Source organism: Pezoporus occidentalis, unplaced genomic scaffold, assembly GCF_034315485.1.
Source record: "Pezoporus occidentalis ecotype Australia unplaced genomic scaffold, CSIRO_AGI_Poc_V1 ctg28, whole genome shotgun sequence".
NCBI classification, from domain to species: domain Eukaryota; kingdom Metazoa; phylum Chordata; class Aves; order Psittaciformes; family Psittacidae; genus Pezoporus; species Pezoporus occidentalis.
This window is the reverse complement of record NW_026914718.1, coordinates 1,655,566-1,670,612: the sequence shown is the minus strand read 5'-3', so window position 1 is coordinate 1,670,612 and position 15,047 is coordinate 1,655,566. Positions and strand designations below refer to the sequence as shown.

General features: G+C 43.6%; 1 protein-coding gene and 1 long non-coding RNA gene across 3 annotated transcripts in view; both read left to right on the top strand.

The window, feature by feature from the left end:
• Nucleotides 1-15,047, top strand: part of RAMP3 (receptor activity modifying protein 3) — a 70,112-nt gene that overhangs the window by 12,988 nt on the left and 42,077 nt on the right. Inside the window, exon 1 of one of the 2 annotated variants that reach the window (XM_062625417.1) lies at nucleotides 9,671-9,879. The exons of the other annotated variant lie outside the window; for it this stretch is intronic. Coding sequence (XP_062481401.1) covers nucleotides 9,828-9,879 — 52 coding nt within the window. The 5' untranslated portion in view covers nucleotides 9,671-9,827. Of the gene's footprint in view, nucleotides 1-9,670; nucleotides 9,880-15,047 lie in introns of those variants that run through there. 2 annotated transcript variants of the gene reach the window in all.
• LOC134167181 (uncharacterized) lies at nucleotides 2,966-8,538 on the top strand. The gene is made up of 2 exons (XR_009966126.1): nucleotides 2,966-3,116; nucleotides 6,490-8,538. It is a non-coding gene; the product is annotated as an uncharacterized LOC134167181 (long non-coding RNA).

Sequence of the window (15,047 nt, the reverse complement as noted above, 5' to 3'; positions counted from 1 at the left end):
TCATTGACCACAAAGGTGGCCCCTCGTGTCCTGCAGCTGGGGGGGAAGGCTTTTTTCCCCCACGGAGGCATGCAAGTGTGGGGGGTTTTGCCTTCCTCTGCAGCAGTGAGCCAGCCCCTTGACAGGACTCCTTTGGGCTATTGTGGCCCAAAGGCTTCTGCTCCTGCTCCACATGGGTGCCTCTCCTGCCCCACATCTGGGGGGAGGAAGCTTTTACGACTGCCAGGGCAGCCCGTGGGAGTTGCTGCTTGTCCTCTGTTGCATTGAGCACAGCCCCTTGTCAGGGTCCTTTGAGCTTGGTTCTCGCCCGCTGCTCTCATCCCTCCAGGGCACCACTCATGCCCTGGCTCTCTCTGGCTTCATTACACAGCATAGGCTCAGAGCAGGAGTGAGCTCTGCTGTTCCTTTGGCTCCATTTCCCCAGGGGTTCTTGTGCACAGCAGCCTGTGCTTGGAAGGGCTCCAGCCTTGCTGCCCGTCTTCTTGCACATTAGTGTGTAGCTGGTGTGGATGCTCATTCTTCACGTTCTCAGTCTTCAGGAGACAGGGACTGCTTGTTCTGTCTTCTTGCTGCTGCTTTCTGTGGTTTTCCTTTCCCAGACTGCAAGGGATGTTTTTTCAGGCTAACCTGAAGAATATATTAGCCTGCTACTGGCTACATATGTGCATTGTGTTGGTGCTTGTGAGCATTGGCTATGAAATGCTCTCTGCAATGTAACATGAAATAACAGGGAATAAAATCCTGTTTCCACTTTTAACCTTTGTGATATGTGTCCTTGAAAGAGTTTTTAGAGCTGTTTTCTTCAGTGGCGTGATATTTTGTGATGATGTATATAGAGGCAGCTTTCCACAGACACAGTGTATGCTGAATGAAACTGGTGTGGCCCCTTCACTGCATGACTTCTGCATGAATTTTAGTTGAGTATTTATTTCCAGTTCATCTGATGGATCTGTCACAGTTGTATGCAGAGGCTGTGGTGAGGTTTGGCCACTTCATGCTCTAGAGTAATTCAAGATTAGGTTCATGATGCCCAGTTCTGGACAGAAGCAGTTCAAAACTGAGCCGCTCAACACAGGGAAAAACAAGAAAACATGTTTTCTTACATTATTTTTAGTCTAAATCTTTTCACTCCTACATTGGTTTAAATAACAAAACACTAAGGTTTGTTTTTTTGTTTTTTAATAATGTTTCCCCAGTAGAGGGAGCTGAAAGCTTGAAAAATATGTTCAGTATGTTGTTGCCTGTAGAGATGAAAAGTAGGGGTGGAATAATGCATGAGGTTTTAGCATTGTAGTTCAGGAAGATGATGGACATTTATTCCAAGCTATTAAGAGAAATGAGTCAGAGGAGTTTATGTCAGTGTTGTTAACGGTCTTACCTGGAAGCACTACCATGTGGAACGTGCAAGACAGCCGAATAGAGGCAACATGCTGCTCAACCATATGCTTAGCAGTTTAGTTTATTAAACTACAGCTTATCTTGATGCTGTTTGTGTTCAGACTCATTTAATGGAGCAATTTAAATGAGGTATATGTGTTTAAGAGATATTTCCCTAATATTTTTATGCTTTGAGAATTAAATATTTTTTTTAGATTCTGTAAGTGATAGGGGTTTCTTACTTCATTTGTATATTTTACCTGCTGACAAGCTGGTTTCAGTCGAGCTTGCGATTCCAGTCCATCGAGGCAGCCAGTATAAAGCCACATGTACTTTCCCCTGAGCCTGTTTCTGTTAAAATGATCCAGATTAACCTCTCATTCTCCCACCTCCATAAGAGAATCTATCGTTTATTTAATATGTTATCTATCTTTATCTAATCTAACTTTCTAATCTGTTATTTAATCATTATAAAGAATTTGTTCTGCAGTTTCTTTGCTGGCGACAGCAGTGGTGACAGTTCAGGCTCTTACCACAGGGTGTCTCTCACTGGTAGAGTTTGACATCTTAATCGTGATTACCTGTATCATCTCTGTGCCGATAACTACTTTCTCTTACTTGGTCAAGATAATACCATTCAAAGAATTTATGTGATTAAACCAATTCTTTGCTTGAGTGTTCTGTTTGGACAGCAGGTTTTTGTATAGTTTGTTTAGGAAGATTAGTGTCTTTAATGGAAGCCCTTCTCTCAATTAATTAATATTTATTAGGTTCCAGAAGAAATTAATTGAGAAAAATAAATCTATATCTTATGATTGCAGGAAACATCTGTGCCCATCTCTTGCACAGACCGATCTAATGTAAATCCATGGAAGCCTTCACCTTGGGAATAATCTCATGCTCAGGCTTTCTGAGCCCATCTCACAAACTGTCACAATGCTACCCAAAATGCTGATTTTATACCCAGCAAAACAGACAAATGAAAGAAATGGTGTTCAGGAAATTATGATCTGTTTGATCTTTTTATTCATTCCTTTGAGGAAATGAAGAAATGTTAAAGGAAATGTATTCATTTAAGAGATGGAATTCCTAGCTCAACTCATGAACACAGCTTTCCTCAAGCTCAATCAATTAATTTTATTCAGAATTAAGATAGAAATATTCTGAAGAGTAGGCAAAAAATAACCAGAGATTGTCCTGATAGAGGGACAGTTGGGACACGTGTTGAAGACAGAGCAACTTAAAAGTATTTGGAGGTAATACTGCCTTTTAAAAATGGTTGCCTAATTTATGGTGTGCACAGGCGTATGTTTTTGGTTCAATATTTATGCTTCCCCCCCCAGCATGCACTCTGAGCATTCTTGGGGAAGTATGATTGTATTTTTTTTCAGGTTATTCTGTTTAGAGTTGGTTTTGAAACTCTCATTTATTTAATAGGATCTGATGGATGATCGAAGTAAATGACACACTTGCAACAGCAGTGCAAAAGCCCACCTTGGCACATAATTCATCACTGACTTTACTGTGAACTTTAAACCTCGGTTTTGCTTTTGGGCTGGTGGAGATTTCATATTTTCTGATACCTCTTGCTTCCCCTAGTGCAGCTTCTCCTGTACTTTTTACACTGGGCTTTGCTTCAAGTATTCCTGTTACACTTGCCAGAATCAAGCAGTAAGTTCCACCTGAAATCACTGAGCTGTAGCTAATTCATTAACAGGCTGATATAGTAGTTGGAGATGGTGAGTGTGCATGTGTGCCGGTGCTCCACCACCTGCGCTGCCTGTCATCCACTTACTCACATCCTTCCTCTGATTTAGAAATCTCAGGAAATAATGGTAAAAATAGCTCGCCTTTGGAGTATTTTACCTCTGTATTTACCAATAAAATAGATGCCTATCTCAGTTATTCTAAGTTATTTAAAGTATTTGTGCTCATCTGTATTAGTTGTTCACTTCCTTTGCATGGAACAGTCTTGCTATCTCATTTTGTTGTTTCCGATCTTTTCTAAGTTGAAAACAAAAAGGACTGATGGTAAGAAGAGATCCCATGTATGATTTCATTGATACTTCAGTGAGATACAGAACGTTTTATTACTAGAGATAAAAACAGTGAGAGATTTCTACAGCAAATCAATTAAATGTGAAGGTTTAGATATTCTGTTCAAGGTAGCTTTATGAAGAAAGATGCATTTTATAAACGGTGAATATTTGAAAGGAAAAATCTTTCCTTTCTTGTGTATTTTATAACTTTATTTGAGGATAGATATTGTTTAATGTGAGCTAATCCATAAGCACACACTTTTCTTAATGATAGCTGGAATTTCCTTAAAACGTAGGTTACTTCTCAGTGAATCAGAGATTGAGCGCACACATTTCAGCAGCATACGCTGCTGTTTGCTGTAGGGGGAAGACAGCAAGTGCTACAACAATAAATCTTCCAACTCCCTGTTCCTACGCATGTCCTGTTCTAATTTTTGTGCTGCTCCAGACGTTTGAGACATGTCATTCTCTCAAATGAGAGTCATGGTCCCTTGGCACACTGAGCTACTCTCTGTCATTTGGGGCCAGCAGAATCTGAGCAGATGCTCCTTTTTCTATATGTGCAATAAACTTGATTAAACCTTTAATTGATGCACTCAAATGCAAACAGTGGGTTCATTGCTATGTGAGGAAAATAATTATTTATTGAAGTCATTTGGAGGGAATCCCAAGGCTTCTGAAAGTGTGTGCTCAAAAGGTGAAAAAAACCCTTGTGAATGGAGACATTTGAGACCCCTGGAAAGATCTGTGACAGTGACAGAAAACACGAGCAAAGATGTGTCTTTGGCACATCACCTTTCTTTCTTCCCTTCCCTTTTTCAATGGCAGTGATGACCAGTGATGTGCTTTAGGCACACTGCCAATGAATTTTCTCCGGTTTTCCCGTTAAGAAGTAAAAGTATTTACTGTGCATCACTTCTCAGTCAGGGGAAAGGAAGGTAGGAAAGCAAGTGCATGACACTGGGGAAGCTTTCTGGCTCTTCTCCTCAAGTAATGGAAACTGGAGCTCTGCACCATCACCCTGCAAGAGAAACTGGCCAAGTAAAACACTGCAAGGCAATCTCTGTGCCTGAGTTCGTTTCTTATGCAGTTTGTAGCAAATGCTGTGAAGTGTGTCTGGACAGAGGTGCAAGCGATCTGTGCATGAAATGGGGTTGCCTTGGGGCTGTAAAGATGACAGGATTAAAGTAGGATGATATGTTATGGTAGATGTATAATTGTGTGAATGTAATAGCGGGGTGAAAGTGTTTGTGAAAATATGGGGGTTTTAACTTCAGAAGGACAGCTATGGTAGGAATTAGGGCCAGAAAATTAGAAGTGTTGTGCACTGCACTCATTTTGTGCCTCCAAATAACATTTTATTTACCATGGCAACATTTTCCACCTGGAATGGAAAGGTATGGAATTTCCTATCTAAGAAGTATCCTAGGATCTGACTTGCTCAGCCCTAAAGCCAGTCTTTCATGCACCTAAGAAGGATATAATTAGTCTGGTTTCACGCTAGGGAGATACTGGATGGTTCATAAGGCACTAATCAGAGCCTACTTGTGGAGTCAGAAGTCCTGAGCTCAGAGGGAACTCTAATAGGCTTGCTGCTTTCTATTGCAGGTAGGTTTGTACTGCTTCACCAATCTCTGCAGAGTCAGCTGTCTTCCAAAGGTTACGAAATGATCCTTGAGTATTCCTTCAGATGGCTGCAAGAGTATTGGTGACTCAGTCCTGTAAGATTTCAGTCTTCAGCTCTGTCAGGTTTTGTATGAAGAGAGATTGTCACAGTGTTACTATTTCTAAAAAGAAAAAAACATGGAGTGTGTTTCCCTTTCTCTTCTCTCCCTGATTTTTCCAAGCTATTTCTCAGAGACACAGCCATGTACGCAGACAGTCTACATATTCCCTTGCTGGCATTTCCCAGACTGATCAGACAGCTTGTAATGAAAAAATAAATGCATTTTCTGAGTAAAAATTCAGGGCCTCTAGAACATAACTGACAGTGAAGTGTTTAAAACCCCATGAATTAACTTTGGCTTTATTTAGTCTAGAAGGAATAGAGCGTTGTATGCATTTTGCTAATGTTTACATTAAAAGTGAAGGCATGATTTGTTTCCCATGTCTGAGACAAATTAGAAAGACTTTCTGTTACACTAAAGCTTCTGCCTGTTGTGGAAAAAGAAGAATCACTGCGTACAATGAGAAGAAGAGATCCCAACGTGTATGACATACAGTTACCAGAAGCCTTGGGATGCCCCTTCTGGTAAGAGAAAAACACCTGGGAATGAGGGAGACATCCCAGCTCTTACAGATTCATGCTTAGGTCTTTTGATGAGAGCCTTTTGTACCCCTGGCTGTAAAACAAGGGGTGGGCATCTTGGTAGAGGACCCTTGACAGGGGACCTTCCCTCCAGCAGAGAGGGGAGATGGTGTTTGCCATTCTCCTATACAATCTGTCTGCTTTCCTTGATCTCCATCGTGATCTGTGGAACCATTTTTATTAGTTGTAGGTATTGGTGTTGATGGTGTAGTATATAGAAGTAGCTTGATCCAGACAATATACCATCCCAGAAACTAGTATGGAAACAAAGTAATTGAATGTTCTGTCTGGTTCCTTCAAACAAAGCCCACATGCTGTGCCGGTGGGAAGGCTGTCATGTCATAGCTAGGTATGTAAAATAAAATGGCCTTAGGGGTGTTGAATACTTAGAGCTGTGAAACAGTGCAGCTTGAAACATATATACATTGCTTAGATGTTTTGCTCTGAACATGGGATCCCTGCTGAAATCAGAGAGCACATTCATGCGTGGCTTAAAAAGTGGAGTTTTAGAAGGCTGGCAAAATATTTTTGAGCTTCCCTAATGCTTGTCTGCTTTTATGTAAAAAAAAAAATATGATCTTTACATAGAGAAATGTGAGCTTTTTTCTTCCCCTTCAGTTCAGGTAATATAGGCATTAAGAGTTTCAGCTCATCAAATTTGACTGACTTAAAATGCAGTCTGCTTTTATGTGCAATCACTGCATCACAGTGTGGCCTTTGAGTCACTGGAAGAAGCCATTGTAACTATCTTTTTTTTTTTTTTAGCATGTTTGTACATTTCCTATATTGATACTAAAAGGAGAAAAGATTTGTGTGGAATTACACAAACAGAATATAAAGGAGGAAATTATCTTAATGACCTGCCTTATAGTTTTTCAGTTTCTGGAGCAGGAAAAGCCTCCTAGGAGCACTGGGTGGGAAAGATGACCTACTTTAATAAAAAAACACAGGTGAACTGAACCTAGTTTTCCAAACCTCAGTCCAGCAATCAGTCCTATTAAAACATGGTCTTAAAATCTTCATGTATCTTTTATGCAAAATAACTGTTCTAGGAAGAGAAGGAAACTTTCTGCCCAGTGCTAGGTGAGGACTCTCCATGCAGGTAAGCCACTGCTTTGTCCAGGCTGGTACTTGAGGTGACAGGGGAAGGCACTGTTGCTTTCCATAGTGTAATGTCTTCAGCTTCTTATTGATTTATTTTATCACTGACTATTTTTCAGTTTATGTTAGACCAGTTTAACCTCTGGAGCATGAGATTTTATTACATTATCTTGCACTGCTCACTATATTACCTGCCCTGGATGGCTTGACTCCTTCCATCTCATCTCAGACTCCTTGGGAACTTTCCATACTGGAGCAACTGCCTACCTGTCTATTGCTATAATTTTACATTTAGGTTTTTTTTTAGTCAGTGGCTTATTATCAGATTTAAATATTCTAAAACCATGCCTCAAGTAATGTGATTGCAGCACTGTCTGCAGGGTACCTGCAAAGGGTTGTTTGTTTGGAAATTACAACAGATTATGGCTTTGACATTATTGCTACTGCATATTGCTGGGGTTGGGATTCAGAGCTTTGCACAGCATTTACAGCATTTCTCGGGTTTAAGTGAACTGGGTTTCTACTGTTGGTATAGACATGATGCTACTAGGGAAGATTTGCAGAATAAAAAGGTTTGCAGCCCTTCTGAAGTAAATTTATTGGCATTACTAAAACAGATGGGGGAGAGGCAGTCTTAATGAAAAACTGCCAACAGCCAGAGTTGCCTCTTGCTGATGGTCTGAACACTCTGACAGTTTTGTTCAGGTACACCTGTGAATCAGACTTACTCTAGAGCATGTTGCTGAAGACACCGCCTAGCATAGCTGGTTTGTGGTTCAATGCAACATTCCAAATTAGTGCATTTATCTATAAATTTTAGCTGTTCTACCTCAAAGACTCTAATTGCACCTTTATACTACCTGCTGCAAGCATAAAATGGGAAGCCCTTGCTGAATCCTGGTAGCTGTAAGCAGTTTACATTCACTTTTAAAAATTTCTAGTTTCTCATCTGAAAGAAACCAAATACAAAAGATGAAAAGGGAAATTGCTAGCATTATCTCCATATTTATTTGTCAACAAAATGTTGCTGGTATACTGTATATTGTATAATATACTGTATATTGTTTAATGTATAATATTGCATATAAAACACGATGCATCCTAACCCTCCTGAAGATCAGTCCAAGTTCTTGAAAATACAAATTGTAGCTTCAGATATTGCCATTAACAGATTCTGTGAGGGGAATCAAGATCTCACTATTAGGAAGGGTGCTATAGCAAGTCTGTGGTGTGCATGCTTTCATGCTTGTCACTTCAGTGTAGTTCCTTCTGGCAGGAGCAGATTGCAAACACTCTTACAAAGCAGAAGTGGCAGCCCCTCTGCTGAAGGATGATCTCCTGAGCTATGGTTTATTTATGGCTTGTGGTGTGTTACCAGGTTTGCTTTCAGCCAAGAGGAAAAAGTGGCACACAAATGATAGGAGGTTCATTATAACTGACACACTTAAATGTCTGCAGAGCTGTTTCAGCACTGGATTTCCAACCTTCTCTGTGGTTTCCCAAGTTTTACATTTCCTTCAGCCTAGATAACAGCATAAATCAGGTGGAGTTTGTGTATTGAGTAGTTTGCTTTTGGAGGCATGTGCAATGCATAATTCTGCTACTCTGTTGGGTACCCGCTCTCCACAAAGTGTTTGAAAGCACCATGCTATACAAGTGTACAGATTCACTGGGAACAATCTGAGAGATACATAAAAGCACTCCTTATTCTTGTGTATGGCATTAAGATCTTTCTGAAATACGAAGTTTTATGGTACATTTGACCTTTAGCAATGGCAGCGATGTTCTGCTAAAAGGCAGTTACTGAGGGGGAGCGTCCATGTACCTAGAAACACACTCTGGCTCTTTATACTGCTGAGCAGTACAATTATCTTTAGCTAAGAAGAGGCTTCTTCAGCAGCTTCTCAGCTGAGTGTTTCTTGCTGGAGACACTAATTTCCTAGAGAGAGAGCTCCAGGAACGCAGCCTTTAAATATTGATGAAAATTAGGAGCTGTGCCATTCTCTGAAAAGAGCCATGCAGAGATGACATGGCAACACAAAAACACATTAAGCACTTACTTTGAGCTCCTGCTGCTCTGCTTTGGTGCTGTGTGGGGTTAGGTTAGCTCACTGCCCATGTTTAGCTGCACATACTAAGTGTGCTAGCATCATAGAATCAACTAGGTTGGAAAAGACCTTTAAGATCATCAAATCCAACCGTTCCCCAGCACTGCCAAGGCCACCACTAACCCATGTCACTGAGGGCCTCATATACATGGTTTGTGAACACTCCAGCGACAGTGATTCCACCACTGCCCTGCTGTATTCCCTGGGCAGCCTGTTCCAGTGCCTGACCACCCTCTCGGGGAAGAGATTGTTCCTAATATCCAGTCTAAACCTCCCCTGGCGCAGCTTGAGGCTGTTTCCTCTTGTCCTATCACTTGTTACTTGGGTGAAGAGACGAGCCACCTCCTGGCTCCATCCTCCTTTCTGCCTTCAGCCCCAGTGCCAGGATGTTGTGCCAGAATGGGGGAGGCTGTTGTGCCTCCCTGTAGCCTTCGGACACTTGGGACCAGAACCATCTCCCCTCCAAAATGGGAACTTCTCCCCCCTCCCCAAACACCACCCTGCCCTGGAGGTCGCGAGAAGCATCCCTCCTTGCTGTGTGGCTCTCGGAGGGATGCCCGGTGTGCCCGCACATGCACGCTCCCGAGCTCACACGCACACATTCACCCTCCACCGTGCGCACCCTGCGCATACATCGCGCTCCCTCCGCGGCAACGCCGGCCGCGGGATCCCGCCTCTCCCTGCCCGCCTCGGCGCTGGGACCCCCCCCCCCCTCCCGGGTCGGGGGAGCGGCTCCCCCCGTGGGGTCCCGCCCCCCGCCGCCGCCCGAGGCTGGCCACCGAGGCATGAAGAGGAGGGTCCGCGGCGGGGCGGCTGAGGCGGGCCCGGGCCCTGCGCGCCGGCGGACCGGCCGCCCCATGCGGGCTCCGAGCATCGCGGCCCCTCGCCGCCGGGATGGAGGCGCCGGGCTGCCGCCGGCCGCAGCTCCCCGTCCTGCTGCTGTGGGGTAAGCACCGGGGCAGGAGCATCGCTTGGGGATGGGAGGGGTTTCCTCGGGGGTCCCTTGGGGAGCAGGTAATTAGGGTGGGTCCGTGGGGGGCTGCGGGGACTGCTCCCCTTCGGAGCTTTCTCTCCGCTGCGGGGAATGACTGCTCCCTTCCGGAGCTCTCCATCCCGAGCAGAGCGGCGGGAACGTTTCGATCATCTGCCGGTCTAGCATCCCGCCGCCAGCTGCACCCCCTTATCCACCTTCATGGGGGGAGAGCTCAGAAACGCGGCCCAAGGCACGCAGCCCCCCAGGAAAACGATCTCAGCGACTTCTATCGTTAGTCATGCTTTCCATCTCGGATCCCAAAGCCGATGCTGGGGAGGCAGGGTTGGCTGTTGGGAAAGGTTTTCTGCTGCAGGCGAGGGGTTGATTAGCGTCGGAGCGGTTGGGTTGCAAACAGGCAGTTATAAAGTGCGGATATCCTTAAGATCTTTCACTTAGAGTAACTCTACTGCTAGAAGAACTATCTTTTTCCCCCCTTGTCATGTAGCTTGTTTTAGCCAGATTTAATATGTTGCAGTCAGGTCAAAAGTTGCTGGGAGAAGTCAGCTCTGATCTTTTTCACCCAGCAGTAAACCCAGAGATGCAATCAAGTCCTCGTTAGTCACAGATAGGGGAGAAGAAATTCAGGCCTTGTATGTTTAGAAGGTTTATCTGAGGACTTTATAACTTTGTTTGCTAACTTTATGCCCCTTCTAAAGTACAAAGCTGGTAAACACTGGACATCTTTCTAGGAAAGACCCACAAATAAATGGATAGTTATATTGACAGTGTTCAGTAGCATCATCTTGACCTGGTCTGTCAAAAGAATGGCATGTCAAATGCATACATTTTCTGATTCTCTGTGGTTTGAGGACTGCTAAAATCTGACCTTAATCACTCAGATTTATTGTTATTTCCCAGCTGAAAAGGAATAGAAACCAACACCTGTCTTGACACATGAAAGATTTATGCAGTCTTGAACTCGAGGAACCAGGCAGGAATGTTTGTGTGTGTAGAGACATTGTGATGTGACTTTTACAAAGCAAAATTACTCACTGGAGATTTCTTTTCAGAGGATGAGTAGAATGAGGGACAATGTCCCTGTAGCTTCGAAAGCTACAGGAAGACATTTTTCACCAGATACACACAGGTAAATCAATTGTGCTAGACATTTTTGGCTGTGCTGGTTGCTTTCTTAATAGAATAGCACACACACACAAAGATTTTAAGGATGTCTGTGAACAGATAATGCATTACTTTTGCTTGGAATTGGAAAGGATAGATAAAATCAAGAACTAATGAAACTAGTTTAATTTGCTAGTAGAAAAGCCCTGAAAGTGATAGGAAAGATGGTATGAGATCGAGGTGTTTAAATAAGAAAAGCCTTAAGTGGTAGAAAAGTAAAGCTCTTCTTTCAGTGATACAAACATACTTGTAGCATTAGTTATTTCAGAAGGATTTTTACTTGAATTGATCCCTTTCTCCTAATGGCTTCTTTTGATTAACCAGAAGCCTGCAACCTCTGTCATTAAGATAAAACTCTTGCCAGGATTCCTAAGTGCTAGCTCTCACTGAATCCAGTGGGAAGCCTGTCTGGATGGGGATGGGAACTGTACTTCTGTAACCACTGCTTTCTGCATATGCTTCTACCTGAGGCTCTTAACACATTATCGCTGTATAGAACCATCTGACGCATTGTCCCTCCTTAGTGAGGATGGCAAAAAAGGCAGCGTGTTTGCTTGCTGGAAGCTCAGTGACCACAGGAGTTGGATTTGCTCTGTGTGTGTTTATTGGGAGGGAAAGAAGGTGTGAACTGGGGTACCTGCTCCGCAGACCACCATCATCGGTACTGTTTACCCTATGAAGTGCTGATAACATCCAGAGCTGGAAACACCAGCTGCCTGGTGAAATCCTCTGTGCTTGGCTTAGCAGAGCTGGAGGTACTTAGAGATATTTGCTTACTGCAGAATGTGAGTGCCTCACAAATTATGTATGTACCATAATACCAGGTTCTTTTATTCCACTTCTACCTATGGAAACTGAGGCAAGGAGAAACTGAAGGGCTTGACCAAGACTTTTAACAGACTAAATAGGTTATTTTACACAAGTTGCTGTTTCTGCTTCTGTGTCCAGATATTTACTCCTTCATCCTTTACATAATGCCGGCATTTCAGTGGTACTATTAGTATGTGAGTCGAAAGATGCTGCCAGAGTAAAATGGGTATTTTTTTCTAGAGGAATGTTTCTCAGTATATGGATGTATACCCCTGTAGAGAGAGGTGGTGTGATTTTTACCTGGAGCAGTCTACCCATGCAGATTTCAAAGACTGTCTATAGCTGTTTGCATTTCATCATCCTGTTTCACAGTGAAGCTTAGCATTCTGGCCAGAGGTGAACAACTGGACAGTTGGAAAGCTGGGAACAGAGCCTGGCTCCAGGCTCCCATTCTCCTATTTTAAAGACCAGACCTCATCCTGCAAACAATAATGAAAAGCTGTGTGTTAAAATCTGAGTTCTGTAAGGTCCTGAGCTCCCCTTGTGTGGAACACAGCGTCTGTAACTCCTGGGGAGTTTGGACTCTTAATGGAAAAAAAAAACTCAAAACAAACAGGAAACAACTTTATTGGGCTGAAGTTTGAAATCTAAATCAAGTTTTTTCCATTACTTTCTTATTAATATATCATGCTGTTCTGCAGCTGCAAAGGGTGGAACAAAGGGAAAACTATTGTAGGAGTTTTGAATTTAATAAACCCAGGTGGGTGTGCATGTAAGAGAAATAAACGTTTGCAAAGCAGAACATCTGACAAACCAGAGAGTTTTAACAAAACCGCTTCTCTTCCAAAATGCTTCTTTTCCTGAAGATGCAATTTTCAACACCAGGCAAGCAGGAAGATAGTGAGCGGACCCCATCAACATCCATCCTGAAAGAAAAGCATGGAGCATAAATCCAGACTCTGTTCCAACTTACTCCTGGACACAGAAATCTTTCCCACCATCCTTCACCCTTTTTGTATCTCTTGATTCCTTTTCGGAGAGGTGTTGGTCTTTTACTGAGGTCACCATCCAACAGGGGACAGATTCGTCCTGTCCGCGCTCAGTTACCTGTGGTGACTGGAAGTGGGCTGCAGGTGGTAGCATAGAGCATAAAATGCCATCTACAGCTGCCTCTGTCCCAGCAGCTGGGGGGAATTCCACTGTGAAGGTAAGCCCAGATTGAAAGTGGGAAGGAGGAAAATAAGCTTTCTAAACCTGATTTACATCAATGAGATCCATTTCTAGAAACCATTTAGCTAGTAAATTCTTGCTCTTATCACAGAATCCCGGAATGGTTTGGGTTGGAAGGGACCTTGAAGCTCATCCAGTTCCAACCCCGTGCCACGGGTAGGGACATCTTCCACTAGAGCAGGTTGCTCCAAGCCCCATCCAACCTGGCCTTGAGCACTGCCAGGGATGGGGCAGGCACAGCTTCTCTGGGCACCCTGTGCCAGCACCTCAGCACCCTCACAGGGAAGAACTTCTGCCTAAGAGCTCATCTCCATCTCCCCTCTGTCAGGTTAAAGCCATTCCCTTTGTCCTGTCTCTACAGGCCCTTGTCCAAAGCCGCTCTCCAGGTTTCTTGTAGCTCCTTTAGGCACTGAGCTGCTCTAAGGTCTCCCCTTCAGGAGCCTTCTCTTCTCCAGGCTGAACCAGCCCACCTCTCTCAGCCTGGCTCCAGAGCGGAGCTGCTCCAGCCCTTGCAGCATCTCTGTGGCCTCCTCTGGACTCACGCCAACAGCTGCACATCCCTTTTGTACTGGGAGCCCCACCTACATAGGAGTCAGGGTTTTAAACACCTTTGAGGTATGAGCTTAGCTTTTAGGTTCATTTTAGCCAAATCTATGAAGTAAACCATCAAAGGCTGTGAAGTGAAGCTGGAAGTCTATCCTGGGATAGACAGGCATTGCTATAGGTGCAGATACGTACAGACCACTAGGTTTTAAGGCCATGGTCTTGAGCATGGCTGGGGTGGCTCAAGGGAAACCGTGCAAGGTTTTGCTAATGAAGTTGTCTTTAAAAAGTGCAACACCAGCAGGTTTTGGACAGTTTGTTGTTTCAGTTGCTCCCACCTCTCCATTGGTAACAGAGGTGATTTTTTTGCTTGGATTGGAGGCAAACAAAGAAAATTCCACTTTTTCTTACCAGGGAAAGAAATGCAGCGAGAGAGTCCTTTACAAAACACCATTTGCTACCATCCATGCCTTTGCTATTGAAATTAGTGCTTGAGAGAGAGGTATGAAGAAAGCAAACTGTGTTCTCATTTAAGGCTCACAAAGAGATTAATTTTCACAAATTTAATGAAGCCCGTTTTCATTTGCACCTCTCTGTATTAGTGAAAGCTGTTGCATGAGCCATCTTACTTCAGAATAGACGTGTACAAGTGTATTATTTTATGTTCTATGAAAGCAGCTGTGATTTTTGTTCTAAAATAAGAGTCTCTTCATAGCCAGGCTTGCACTGAGATACACTGGGAAATATAAATGACAAAAAATGACATTATTATAATGTGACTATATATGTAGAAGGTCCTAAATGCTGCCTGAAGGACTCTTGGGTCATTTGGGAGGGATATGTATAGGTATGAGGAAAGAAAAGAGTAGGAAAGCAGAATAGGAGAAAGCCTTCTTTTCCATTAGTTTCTAGGGTTGATCTCTGTTGGCTTCCCTGAAACAAGCCCGAAAAGAGGAGACAGCTTTGCTCCTCTCTAAAGGCTTTAAAAGGAAATGAGATGGCACTGTTAGAAATGGTCTGAAAGCTAGAGAGGGTCCCAGCCTTCATCTCCAGAGCAGCTTGACATGCCCTACCATATTGGCTTGAACAAAGGGCATGTCTGCATAGCAGCTGGTGGCCTCAATTTATCCCCTGGAATACAGCATTTTGTCTGTCTGAAGCCAGGCTGATGGCCTTCTGCAAATGGAATGCCACTTGCTCCACCTGTGCTCCTAGCCAGGGAGAATCTGACCTCTGAAGAGGACAATGGGATAGGCTCTTGCACAGCACAGGGCTGGTGGAAGCACATCTTTTTCACATCTAACCAGATTAAGCTGAGTAAGCAAAGTGCTATGCGGAAGCACCACACCCTACTGTAAAGCATCTCTCTTATTGCT